Raw genomic sequence first — 14,251 nt, forward strand, 5'->3', positions numbered from 1 at the left:
TTCTTAACTCTTAGGAGTTGGTATTAACTTATTCAAGGAAGAACTACTGAGCATCAACTCTATGCCAGGCTCTGTGTGCTAGACCTATAGGGTGAATAAGGCATAGATCTGCTCTCAAGGTTCTCATGATCTAGCATCAATCACAGTTGTTCATCTCTTCCTTTGGCTGCCAATATACTTGTCCACCTGCTATGTAAGGGCCTTTTGCTTCCATTTTATTGCCTTTTTTACCAAATATCATCTGGGCAAAGATCTCAGGGAAATTCTGCCTCTCATGATTATGAAGCACTTGAACTTATTCCTGCTATTTGCCACAGCTGCCTTCTGGATTCACAGACATGTGCTAATGCTTGAGGAAATATGAGCTCTGGAGTCCAGTCAATTGCAAGAGCACTAACTTTTATGTAGCCATGTTTATTTTCAAAGCACAATCACATATCAATGCATTCACTGGGCTGTTACACTGGCAGGAATAACAACAAAAAAGGGCAGGCAAATTTAACCAGCCAAGTCCAAGCTATTAAGTCAATTGAGTGGTAGAGAATTCCCTTGGTTACAGAAGTAAACCAGGTAAGCAATTGGGACACGGTGATCTATCCATAAAAGGAGTTTCACAAAGTGTGAGAATCAGTAGACACTTCAGATTCAATTGTTTTTAGGAAAAAGGAATCAGAATCAGTACACAGTTCAGATTCAATTGTTTTAGAAAAAAGGAATCAAGTGGTCAAATACATTTAGGAGACACAGTTGAAATTTAATAGACTTCGAAGAACATCCTAAAGGCTTTAATAATATACTGATATGCAGGATAAATTTCCAAGAGAGGATAAGAAAAGGATATTATATGTAATATTGCTCAAACTCATTTAATCACAAAAATCCCTATTTCATTAATTTCTCATGGAATTTGTAATCTGTAGAATATATTTTGGTAAAAGAGCTATCTTCTATAATGATAAAAAATATAATAATGTCAGCAGCTATTTATCAATCACCTCCTCTATGCCAGGCACTTTGCATGTTATTTCATTGTTCCAATCAATGGGATAAAAATATTTAATATCAATACATGCCAACAAATAAAGTTTACAATTGTCCTGGCCAGTTTTTCTAAGTGGTTAGAGTGTGGGCCTGCAAACTGAACGGTCGCAGGTTCAATTCCCGGTCAAGAGTATGTACCTGGGTTGCAGGTTCGATCCCTGGCCAGTTAAGAACCTTTACTTTAAAAAACAGGTGATATTTGGCCTACCATAATAAATACAGAATCTCTCTCTCCTCCCCTCCCCCACTTCCTCCCTTACCCTCTCTAAGAAAAGTCAATGGAAAATATATCCTCTAGTGAGGACTAATAAAACAAAACAAAACAAAAAAGCTTACAATCTAATAGAGGAATGTAAATGTCTAAAGCTATGCTACTAAGGACCTGAAATGTGGCTAGTCCAAACTGAAATGTGCTATAAGTATAAAATACACACTGGATTTCAAAGACAGTATAAAAAATAATGCTAACTATCTTAACAGTAACTTTTAGATTGATTACCTGTTGAAATGGTAAGATTTTGGGTACAATGAATTAAGTAAAACATATGTTAAGATTAATTTCACCTGTTTCTTTTTAGCTATTTAATGTCCCTATTCAGAAATTTAAAATTACATATACGGCTGGCATTGTATCTCTATTGGACAACACAGGTCTAGATACATGAAAGAGCCTAGCACTTATGGGCAAATCATACAGCTATATTCTAAAGCAAGAGATAGGAAATAGCAAACAAGGCAGGGGACAAATCATTTAATAACAGTTGAATAAGTGCCTATGTGTCAAGAATTGTTTCAGGCATTTGGGAAACAAGAAAGAGTAAGACATTATCCCTGTTCTTAAGGAATTCATATTCTAAAAGAAGAGACCAGGTGATTTTATACTTAATCCCAATAATCCTGCCAGAAGCAAAATGATATATTCAGAAGCCTCTTCAGCTCCACACTCATCTGGCTCTGAGTACCTAGTGCTGCATTCCAAATTGCTCCCATTTTCTGTCCCTCGGACTCCGTAGTGGTAAGTAGAGGAAGTATGTATATCTGCTTGATACACATAAGATATGATAATTTCACTTTATAAGGAATATTGCCAGTGCTCGCTTGGGCAGCACATATACTAAAATTGGAACGATACAGAGAAGATTAGCATGGCCCCTGCGCAAGGATGACACACAAATTCGTGAAGCGTTCCATATTTTTAAAAAAAGGAATATTGCCAGTATCTTCCTTAGCAGTATCTCTCTCTACACATGGACCACCCCACCCGAGAGTCAAGGCTATTAGGAAGACCTACAAATAACAGCATTCACACAGACACATATCCTCTACTCTAGACCAGGTTATCATCAACCAAATATTGCTTACTTCCTAATAGCTCACAGGTACCATTAAGTGAAAAGCATTATTTGTAAAAAAGAAGGATTACTTTCCAAATACTTATGGGACATCTCTATGTATAAATATAAAGTACAATAGGCTCTATGAGGGAGATAATAAAAGATAGACATTATCTCTATTTAAAGCAACTGAATAGAATATGTCTGCTTCTCCATTACTTAGATCACTGAAATACAGACCCCCCACTTTTGACAAGGCACAAATTCCATCCCCCTCAACCCAATGAAATATATGTAAAACACTTTACAAAACGTTTGAATAAATCATGCACTGAAACTCACCCGTTAAGAACCTTTACCTTAACGAACAAGTGATATTTGGCCTACCATAATAAATACAGAATCGACTCACATCCATAACCTTCTTATAATCAAGCCAAAGAGTGAGCACAGAAGGAAGAGTTAGGCTAGTCAAATTCATCCAGAAGTAAACAAAGATTGCATTAATATCAACTTCTACTATTAACTACTTACCGTGAACACAGCCCAGGAAAGGGCGGAATGGCCTCCTCCATGCAAAAGGAGTAGGACTGGACCCTCTGAACCACTCTTATAAACTCGAAAAGAGTATGAATAGTTAAAGATAACATATCTAAACTTTGTTCATTGAAATTTTTGATTAGTCATAATAATACTGATTAGAAAACTAACTCATGCAGCATGAAGCTACACGCAAAGCTGCATGCAGACTTCTAAACTTAAGAGATACTTCAGTATAAGTTTGTCTTTGAAGCATGAAACAAGTATGACCATTTTATCAATGGGAAAAAAATGCTTTCCTTTGCACTAATGAGGACATAGTCCCTGGTTTCTAGACGCTAAAAACAAGTTCAACTCACCACTCATGAAACTTTACCCTGGGCCTTAGGCAATATACCAGTTTCAGAAATTTAATTCTTAATCCCTTTCACATGCATTAGACAATTATAGCCACATAAAATATTGGCACTGACTTATAGGTAATATTCCATGCCACACAAAAAAACAGGTGGAGAATAAAAATGAAATAAACAATAGTAATAAAGAACATTTTAGGAACTACTACATAAATCTTCTACTTAAACATTATAAGCTTACAAAAGAACTAGAAGCCTGGTGCATGAAATTCGTGCACGGGAGGGGGGCTGGGGGGTGTCCCTCAGCCCAGCCTGCACCCTCTCCAATCTGGGACCCCTCGAGGGATGTTTGATTGCCCATTTAGGTCCAATCCTGGTGGGACTGGGCCTAAACGGGCAGTTGGACATCCCTCTCACAATCCAGGACTGCTGGCTCCCAACCACTCATCTGCCTGCCTGCCTGATTGCCCCTAACCACTTCTGCCTGCCAGCATGATCACCCCCTAACCACTCCCCTGCCAGCCTGATCGATGCCTAACTGCTCCCCTGCCAGCCTGATTGTCCCTAACTGCCCTCCCCCGTAGGCCTGGTCCCCCCCCAACTGCCCTCCCCTGCAGGCCTGGTCCCCCTCCACTGTCCTCCCCTGCTGGCCTGGTCCCCCTCCACTGTCCTCTTTTGCCGGCCTGGGTGCCCCCGACTGCCCTCCCCTGCTGGCCATCTTGTGTCCACATGGGGGCAGCCATCTTGTGTGTTGGAGTGATGGTCAATTTGCATATTACTCTTTTATTAGATAGGATAAGCCATTTTGCAAAGGATATATCCTTGCCAGTTTCATTCTCTATTTCTACGTCTTCCATGGACTCAAAGTACTGACTCCAAGAAACAGGGGAAAAATCCCGTTTTCTTCCAGGGCTATGGAAATAAAAAGAGGGAGAGAGATTTTAAGTAAAAAATAGTTATGCATTAAATGATTAAAATCTTGATCAAACAAATACTAAATGTAAATCTGAAAAGAAAATAGCAAGGGTATTTTTTCCTTAAAGATATGAAGTGGTTTCATACGCAAAGTATTACACTTAAAATTCAAATATATGTTTCTTAAAGTTCAAATATATTTTAAGAGTAAAAAACTTAGGATTTGAGGAAATTAATTAGTATATTTTAATCACAAATGTGTTCTGTGTTTATACATACCACAAAACCCAGTAGCTCTTTCTCCTATTCTTGGATATAGGCTAATTCTTATCCTCTTAACCTGCTACAATAATTGTTTTGGTCACTTATGCTTCTTCATACCTTTAATCCCTCACATAATTTCACATTTATTATTTCCCAGCCAGTAAATATTCAACCCTTCATAGAAGGCAAAATGGCAATATCAATACCTGGAATTTCTAAGAATTTATCCAAATACAAGCTCACAAAGAAGTAAAATAACTTATCTATTCAAGGTAGCATCATTTGTAATAGAGAAAAATTGAAAACAACCTAAATATCCATCAACAGGTGAATGATTAAAATAAATTATAAAGAAATAACATTTAGTTGTTAAAAGAAGGAAATATTTATATACTGGTAAGATTCTTTATATATGGGGAAGATACACTAAGTAAATAAACAAACATGATGCATATACTACCATTTGGGTAAAAATGGGAAATACGTATAAACTAGAGGCCCGATGCACGAAATTCATGCAAGAGTAGGCCTTCCTTCTCCCAGCTGCCAGCACTGGCTTCCCTCTGGCACCCGGGACCCGGGCTTCCCTCACAGCTCCAGCTTCATCTGGAAGGTTGTCTGGTCTAATTAGCATACTATGCTTTTATTATTATAGATACGATTGCTTATATATGTTTAGAATATTTCTGGAAGAGCAGTGATATAACATTGTTGGTATCCTGGGAGATAAGAGGGACAATCTTCAATATATATTCCTTTCTATCTTTTGATTTTTGAACCATGTATTATTAAAAATTGCAAGATTATTTTAAAACAAAAACAACCAATAAATGTCTATTTATAACCTGTCTTCAATCTTGGATAAGACACAAGAAAGACATCCTAAGCCTTCCCCTATTTCCACACCTTCTTTCCAATAATGAAGGAAATTCAGAATTATATGAGCAGCAAAATATTACTTCCTGCCAGACATCTTCCTGTGCATGCTATGGGGCTGAATGGAGAATATATACAAACTAAATGCAAAGCCCTTTTTAATTTTTTAAGACTTAAGTTAATACAAAAGTACTCTAAGTGGCTATAGTACTGGAAAGAATTATAAGGGAGCAGCTCAGCAGTCAGGTATATATTCTTTCAAAAATCAAGGATTTATTAAATATTTACTCTCTTATAGACATTGAGACAGGTCAGTTCTCAATCCATCCTATATAATAAAAGCCTAATATGCTAAGTGTCCGGTCGTCAGGTCATCCGTTCAACCAATGATATGCTAAGGCTGCTCAACTGCTCACTATGACGTGCACTTACCACCAGGGGGCAGACAGTTGACCAGTCTACCAGTCACTATGATGTGCACTGACCACCAGGTGGCAGATGCTCCAGCTTGCTGCTGGGGTCCAGCTGACCAGGACTGAGTGAGACGGGCTGGACACACCCTGGAGCCCTCCCGTGATCCCTCCCAGGCTGGCCAGTCTCCCGTGTTCCTCCCTGGCCCCAATCATGCACCAGTAGGGTCCCTCGGCCTGGCCTGTGCCCTCTCGCAATCCAGGACCCCTCAGGGGATGTCAGAGAGCCGGTTTCGGCCTGATCCCGCAGGCCAGGCCGAGGGACCCCACTGGTGCATAAATTCATGCACCGGGCCTCTAGTGTAATAATAAAATCACCTAGGGAGCTTTTAAAAATACTGATGATTGGGTCTCACTTCTAGAAATTGATTTAAATCTGAGTGTGACGAGGCACTAATTTTTCAAGTTCTAGAAGTTGAAAGAGGGGTGCTAAAAATGCAAAGGTAAAGTATATGATTTGGAATGAGAGAGGAGTTCAAATTCCTCACAGTTCCTACTTTTTCCCTACAAATCCCTACAAATTCCTAATGCAATATGGGCTTAGAAAATTCAAATTATTTAAACTCCTTCTGCCTTTTATTGTAGTGACTAAATAAAATGACATATTTTTTCAGAAATCTAATATACTTGGCATTTGGTGCTTTCTCAGTAAATGAGTAACCCTATCTTCTGATAGAAAAACTATCTCTGTGACAGTAAACTACAACTTTAGCCTAGACCAATATTTTTCATTTGCCGGTTGCACTTAAATTCTTACTGGAAAACTAAAGGCAAAACTCTTAATTCTACCGACTCATCAGTCACTCACAAATCCACCTATGCATATACTAATTTCAAATATAACAACCACAACATGGCATGCCAAGCATTTATATAAGGGTCTCTTATGTAAATGGATTTTTTATATCATCATAGTAATAGTACCTAACATTTACTATACACAACAGGCATTGTGCCAAATACAGGCAGGATTCCATTTAACCCTCACAAAATTTTGAGTTATTTTTATCCCCATTTCACAAATAAAAAACAAATTTAGAGACGTAAAGTAACTTGCCCAAGGTTATACAACTACTAAGTGGCAGTAACAGCATTCAAATCCAGTTCTGCCACTTTCAAACCCTCTGCTATTTACCCCAATGCTATATTAATAATTCTTAGATTCTTCCCTTTCGTTCTTTCTATGCTTCTAAAAAGTAATAAGGCTTTAGGGCATATTATCAGAGGTTTCCTTTTCACAGTCTAAGTATGGTTGACTTTGTCAAGGCCACAGAAAATTTCCAAGTTGGCTAGGTACCAGTTAAAGAAAAATTATTTCCTATAAACAGAAATTCTTCCTAGGAGAATATCCTCCACTTCTAATTTCCTCCATTAAAAAAAAACAAAACACAAAAAAAACAGTTCCAGGGATTCCCCAATTTACACCAACATATGAGTAATTCCCATTTGATAAAAGCACCAATAATCTATACCTCCAAATGTTACTCCTACTCCCAGAGATTTTTCTAGCATACTTATAATATCTTCATTTGAACACACAATTGTTTATAAACTCCACTACTTCAGGTAATTTTGCAACTAATGTTAGACATGAAGTAGATAGCAAGGACCTTATATTAATCTTTACATACTAGCTAGATAATGCCTGTTCTCAATAAGCTAATGTAAAATACCTAAATATCTAACATAAGGTACTGTTAAATAAAGTAAGAGGTATGGCTAAAGTGCTGTGAATGTTCAAGGAGGAAAGAAAGATTACTTTCAGCTTGGGAAATAAAGAGAGACTTCAAAGGAAAAGTAACATTTAAGCTAGTAATTGAAGAACAGACAGAATACAGACTACCGGAAATCAGGAGGAAAGAAGACATTTCAGGCAGAAAGAAGGATACAAATAAGGACCCAGTATGGTGCCGGTCATAGGGGACACCGATGAAAAACAAAAATTTAAAAATAGCTAACTGCAATATGTAGGAATAAGTACAGCAGTTCTGAAAAACTAAAGGAAGATGATACAACTGAAAGCAGATAGTGGAGAAGGAATAATATAAGACATAATAAAGTAGGGAATATAATAAGCCCCACTTCTGTTATTTGTGTGTTAGGGCCCCAAAAGTCAAAGAGGATTTGGATGATGTTGTAGAAAATGAGGAGCCAATTAAGTATTTTAAAAAAATAAATGTGGTAAAAGGTACAAAATAGACTTTATTCTGGAAAATATGTTGCAGTAACTTGGTTAGAAGATGGGAGTCTAGACTGGTAATAGAATTAAAAAGGAAGAAAACAGACTTTTCAAAAAGGCAATCAACAAACTCAGGAATGTTCAAGATATGAAAAATTATAGAATCTAAGTCAATTCTAAAGTTATGAACTAACAGAGAGATGAATTATTAAGTCCTCAACTTATAAATAAAAATCTACTTTAGGATGTAAATATATAGAGAGAATTTTGAAGTCACAATAAAGTTTATTTAAAACCTAACAAAATAAATGTATAATTTCCTCCCAACTCCTGCTACCAGAAAAAGGAGTTTGGCCGAGAGGGAACAAAATGGTGGTGTGAAACACAAAGGAAATATGGCTTCGGTCTAAACACGTGATTCAAATTGTTTATGGACCCTTTGCCATTATCCCAGACTCTGTTAAGAATCTGATGAGCACTATAAAGTTTCACTCTAAAAAAAAAAGCACAAATATGTATTTTATGTACAGTTCCATTGGCTTCAGGAAACTCAACTATGAATCCCAAATTGAGAACCCTTGTCAAACTTTGACCTTAACAACCTATTTCCAGCAGAAAGAATAATTTTTTTTAAAAAGGAGATACAAAACTTTTAGTACGTCCTAAACCTAAATTAATTTTCCATTTGCTACTGACTAAAGAGTTGTTTTCATAACCCAGTTCTGCCTTTATTACTTCTGTGAACTTTGGCAAGTCACTTAACTTCTCTAAGCCAGAGTTTCTTCATGTCAGATAGAGTTATACCGCCTATTTTATAGGGGTTGATATGAGAATTAAAGAAGCCTGCTTACCCTTTGGTTACTCTCAAATTAGTCTGTGCTAATTTGCTACTAATGTGAGATCCATGAGAACATGAATATTCTGTATCTGTTCATCAACATACTCTCAGAGTCTAACACATTGATGACTAACTGTCGACAGTATGAAATGAGCTAATGTGCGTAAAGCACTTCCGTTGGTGTCTCAATAAATGTTTTTATTATGATTATTATTAGGCTTTGAAGCTAATAAGCAGAATTCTCCTTACTGAATCCTCATCGTTTCCAGGAAAAGGTAATGGAACATGCCCAGACGGCATGGCTCAGTGGATAGAGCGTCAGCCTGAGGACTGAATGGTTCAGGGTTCGATTCCGGTCAAGGGCACATGCCCAGGCTGCAGGCTCGATCCCCAGTAGGGGGCGTGCAGGAGGCAGCAGATAATGATTCTCTCTCATCAGTTCTCTCTCATCATTGATGTTTCTAGCTCTCCTTTCCTCTCTGAAATCAATAAAAATATATTTGGTGGGGGGTAAAAAGGTAATGGAACACTACCAAGCTACATTAATCAATACTGTGATACAAGCATGAGAGTAGACATATAGATTTACTGAATAGAACTGAAAGTCCAAAACATTCACAGCCAACAGATTTTCAGCAAAGGGTCCAAGACAATTCACTGGGAAAAGAATAGTCTTTCTAACAAATGGTGTTGGGACAACTAAATCTCAAAAACTCTAATATTGGAAAAAAATAATAAGCATAGAAGAATAAATGCACTCTGATTCAATTAATAAAGTTCAAAAATAGGCAAAACTAATGATTCAATTAATAAAGTTCAAAAATAGACAAAACTAAGTAATGTTTTTATGGATACATGCATAGATGGTAAAACTATTATGAAAAGCAAGGGGAATGTTAAACATGCAATTCAAAACTATGGGGCATGGAGGTGTTCTTGAGAAGAAACAAACAGACTTATAAAGTGCTGAAAATGTTCTATTTCATAAGGTAGGTGGTGGATATATGAGAATTTATTTTTCTTCAAACTGTACATATATTTTAAAAATACTTTGTGTGTGTAATATATCACACAATTTAAAAACCTTTGAAAAATCTGTAAAACTTAACATGGTCAATCATATTAAATAATATATCAGGTCCATTTTCCTTTGGAAAATTCCATTCCTGACACCTTCCACTCATCTGCTCCAAATGGGACTGCTTCCTCTACGGTATGATGAATTGTCATTTCACTATCATCTTGAGAATTCCTCTTGCCTTTCTCCTATGTTGAAACTCTTATTCCCAAATCCCATATTTTTTTTATGCATTACTTTATTTTGATGAAACATATGGTCCATTAGCTTCCTGAGAAAAGGAGATTTTCAAACTTTGCACGTCAGAAAATGCCATTACCCCATTTTCACACTTGACTGACAGTTTTCTTAGGTATAGACATTTTATGTTGGGGACTGTTTGCATCATGGTAATTAGGTAACTTGATAGATAAAACTTTGGAAATGTTTTAAATAACATGCATATGTGTTTAAAAATATATGAATATATAAAAATAAATGTGTATTATATTACACATATATTATAATTATATTCATTCATTCTTAAATGCACAGATGAACTGGCACGAAAGTAAGGAATATAGAATATTAAGATCAAAAGTTAAGTAAAGGTGGGAACCCAGAGAGGCATTCAGTCCACTAAAGTTAGCTTTTATCTTGATGGCATTTGCCAACTAACTGAACGTTAGGTTTTGGGGGTTTCCTGGGGTATACCACACAAAGCCCAAGGTGGGGAGCTGAGTAGGAAACCTTTCACCCATAAAGCTGGGATTGCAAAGGATTATATAACCAGTGAAAGGGTAAAGTAAAACTAACTCTCTGCTCCCTAACCCAATTCTAAGACTAAGGAAGAAAATTTGTCCTGCAACTTGATATTGAGAGGGAGAAGAAAAACAAACCAAAAATCCTTCTCAAGATAGCTCTCATACTAATTTTAGCTAAATTCATACCACTTATATGATCCAAGAAATTTCAAGTTAAGAATTTAGTTTAAAGTCGACCCAGACTGGTAGTGCCCTTAAGACCCCAACATGAACAAAGGCAAATCCTCTTTGAAAAAAATCAACCTTCATTCCAGGACAAAAAACTCCCAAAGTTCGAAATCCTCTTAAAAAAAATCAACCTTCATTCCAGGACAAAAAACTCCCAAAGTTCGAAATCCTCTTTAAAAAAATCAACCTTCATTCCAGGACAAAAAACTCCCAAAGTTCTCACAATCAAAAAGCATAAATCGTGTGTGGAAACAGATGTATAAAGACTTCTCATATTGAAATTACCAAATAGAATATAAAACAATTTTAATATGTTTTTTAAAAGAATAGAAAATTGAAAATAAATACAACTTTTAGAATGAAAGAATGTAATTAAAAAATAAATGATCAGCTAAGGGGAAGGGTAAACATACATTTGTTCAGATATATGTAGATATATCTAGAATATAACATAAAAACAAAAGATGAAAAATATGAAAGAAGTTAGAAATATGGGAGAGAAATAAGACATACATATGTCAGATCAGAGTTCCAACAGGAAATTAGAGAACGGGTAAAGGCACTATTTGAAGAGTAATAGCTGTTGATTCCAGAACTGAAACTTCAAACTACAGATACATAAAGCCCAAGGAATCACAAGATTTTAAGAGAATTACTATATTGCAGTTAAATGGCAGAACATTAAAGACAATTATGTTAAAAGAAGTCCCCCTCCACCCTGATATGAAAGGATCTATGCAAGTTTGTTCATTTCAGCACTATCTGAAATACAAAATTATGGGAAGAACCCAATGTCTATCAATAAGTAGAGTGGTTGAATAAATTATGTTATATCCACACAGTGGAGTACTATGCACCTGAAGGAAAAAAAATGAAAAAGATCTCTATATACTGCTAAGGAGTGATCGAGATATATTAAATTTTAAAAAGTCATATGCAGCACAGCTGGGATTGCTCAGTGGTTACTGATTCGATTCCTGGTCAAGGCACATGCCAGGTTACGGGCTTATGCCCCAGTAAGGGGCATGCAGGAGGCAACTGATCGATGTTTCTCTCTCATCGATGTTTTTATCTCTCTATTCCTCTCCCCATTTCTCTAAAATCAATAAAAACATTTTTTTAAAATATGCAGGAGTACATAAAATATGTTATCTTTTATCAAAGAAAGGGGGATTATAAATATATACATATAAACTTTTTTAAAGTGGAAGGATTAAACAAAAACTAATGAAAATGGTTAGCTGTGGGGTAATGGAGGGGAAAAAGGCAAATGTTATCCTTTTCTAAATATACACTGTTTATACTTTCAACTTTGGAGTCATGTAAATAATTTGTGTGCTTTTTTATTTCTAAATGTATTAAACAGTTTGTAGAAACTAATCACCAACAGTAACAAGAAAGGGAGCAAATTAACCTAATGGCATACAACATTTATTCCAAGCGACTTTAAAACACAATTACTTAGAAAAAAAGCAAAAAAAAAGCACAATTACTTGACTATACATCTCTGGTGAGACATACTTTAAGGAAAAAAATGACAAGAACGACCAGTCACTATGATGCGCACTGACCACCAGGGGGCAGACGCTCAATGCAGGAGCTCCCCCTGGTGGTCAGTATGCTCCCACAATGGGAGTGCTGCTCAACCAGAAGCCAGGCTCACCGCTGGCGAGCACAGTGGCAGTGGCGGGAGCCTCTCCCACCTTCAAGGCAGCACTAAGGAGCAGTGAGTGAGCTGAGCGGTAAGGAGCAAGGGGTCCCGAACTGCAAGAGGGCACAGGCTGAGATGAGGGACCCCCCTCCAAATTTCATGCACCAGGCCTTTTGTACTATATAAAGTAGGTAGTTAGGTTAATGTCATTAGAAACTAAGATTTCCATTGTAAGAGCAGAGATAATTATATGAAGTCAAAGTAAAAAAAAACACCTGTAATCTTATTTGAATTGGAAATATCAATGAATTCATTTTGTCTTGATTCCCTTTGTCTTAAAAAGTACATTCTAGCTCTCTGCCCATTGCAAAGGCCTACATCAATATCAACCTAGTAGCAACAAGTTCATCTGTGCCCACACATTGAGGTATTTACTAGGTGTACCAGTTAACAATGCGGATTTTGTAATCAAAGAAAATACGATAATTTCAAGAGAAACATCTAAAGTGCTTTATTCAAAGTGATGTCCATTGCTAGCTACACATTTCCCCCATCTTTCAGGTAATTTGTGGATACCGTCCCAATAGAACTTTTCTTGTTTTGAGGTAAACCATTCAGAGACCCAATTTTCCACTTCTTCGTATGTTTTGAAGTGCTGCTCAGAAAGTGCGTGTGCCATTGATCAGAGCAAGTGGTAATCTGAAGGAGCAAGGTCTGGTGAATACGGCAAGATCTTTTAACGTGTCTTTAACTGGTTCTGAAGTGTGTGATGGTGCGCTTTCATGAAGCAAAATTACTTTGCCGTGTCTTCTGGCCCATTCCAGTCATTTTACAATCAAATCGAGGTTCAAATTGATTATTTGTTGTCGGAAGCGATCAGTATTAACGGTTTCACCTGGTTTTAGAAGCTCATAATACACCACAGATTCCTGATCCCACCAAATGCAGAGCATTGTCTTCTTTCCGAAGCAATTTGGCCTTGCAGTCGATGTTGATGGTTGACCTGGATCAACCCATGATTTTGTGCATTTGGGATTCTCAAAATAAACCCACTTTTCATCGCCAGTCACAATTCTATGCAAAAAAGACTTTCTTTCGTGCCATTGAAGCAACATTTTACTGATGACTTTTTGGTTTTCCATTTGTCTTTCGTTCAGTTGATGTGGCACCCATTTTCCTTCCTTTAAAATCTTCCCCATTGCTTGTAAACAATCAGAAATTGTTTGCTGAGCAATGATTAATCTTTATGCAAGTTGTTTTTTAGTTTGGCACGCATCTTCATCCAATAATGCTTGTAATTGTTGGTCTTCAAACTTTTTTGGTTGACCTGGACGTTCTTTGTCTTTCACATAGAAATGGTCACTTTTAAAGTGTTTAAACCAGCGTTCACAAGTATCTTGAGATGGAGCATGTTCACCATAAGCTTCCCGAAGTATACGATAACTTTCAGCAGCAATTTTCTTCAAAATAAAGTAATGAATTAAAACTTCCCGCAAATGCTCTTTTTTGGCACGAAATCCGACATTTTTAAGCGTAAAAATATCTATGATGTTAACACCTTCAGCAAATTTGATGTGAAGTTTTGAAGCTTGCTGTCAATACAACAAAATAGCATACATATCAAATCGCATATATATCAACGTACTACTGAAAAAAATCCGCATTATTAACTGGTACACCTAGTATTTTCTATTTTGTTTGTCAGTTTATTTTGTTCATTAGACTCTACATATAAGTG

The 14,251-nt window shown here is 36.6% G+C and overlaps 1 protein-coding gene and 1 non-coding gene across 5 annotated transcripts in view; one reads left to right on the forward strand and one right to left on the reverse strand.

Moving 5' to 3' along the window:
- Positions 1–14,251, reverse strand: part of PPME1 (protein phosphatase methylesterase 1) — a 63,676-nt gene that overhangs the window by 31,863 nt on the left and 17,562 nt on the right. For all 4 annotated transcript variants that reach the window (XR_003620774.2, XM_008149964.3, XM_054725500.1 and 1 more), the window contains 2 exons: positions 4,090–4,183; positions 2,910–3,002 (listed from right to left, as the gene is read on the reverse strand). Coding sequence is in view for 3 of the 4 variants with exons in the window: in XM_008149964.3 (XP_008148186.1) it covers positions 2,910–3,002; positions 4,090–4,183 (187 nt within the window). In the remaining variant the exon portion in view is untranslated. The remainder of the gene's footprint in view (positions 1–2,909; positions 3,003–4,089; positions 4,184–14,251) is intronic.
- On the forward strand, positions 2,132–2,238 carry LOC114234591 (U6 spliceosomal RNA). The gene has a single exon (XR_003620801.2). It is a non-coding gene; the product is annotated as a U6 spliceosomal RNA (small nuclear RNA).

This window comes from Eptesicus fuscus, chromosome 13 (assembly GCF_027574615.1).
Source record: "Eptesicus fuscus isolate TK198812 chromosome 13, DD_ASM_mEF_20220401, whole genome shotgun sequence".
NCBI classification, from domain to species: Eukaryota; Metazoa; Chordata; class Mammalia; order Chiroptera; family Vespertilionidae; genus Eptesicus; species Eptesicus fuscus.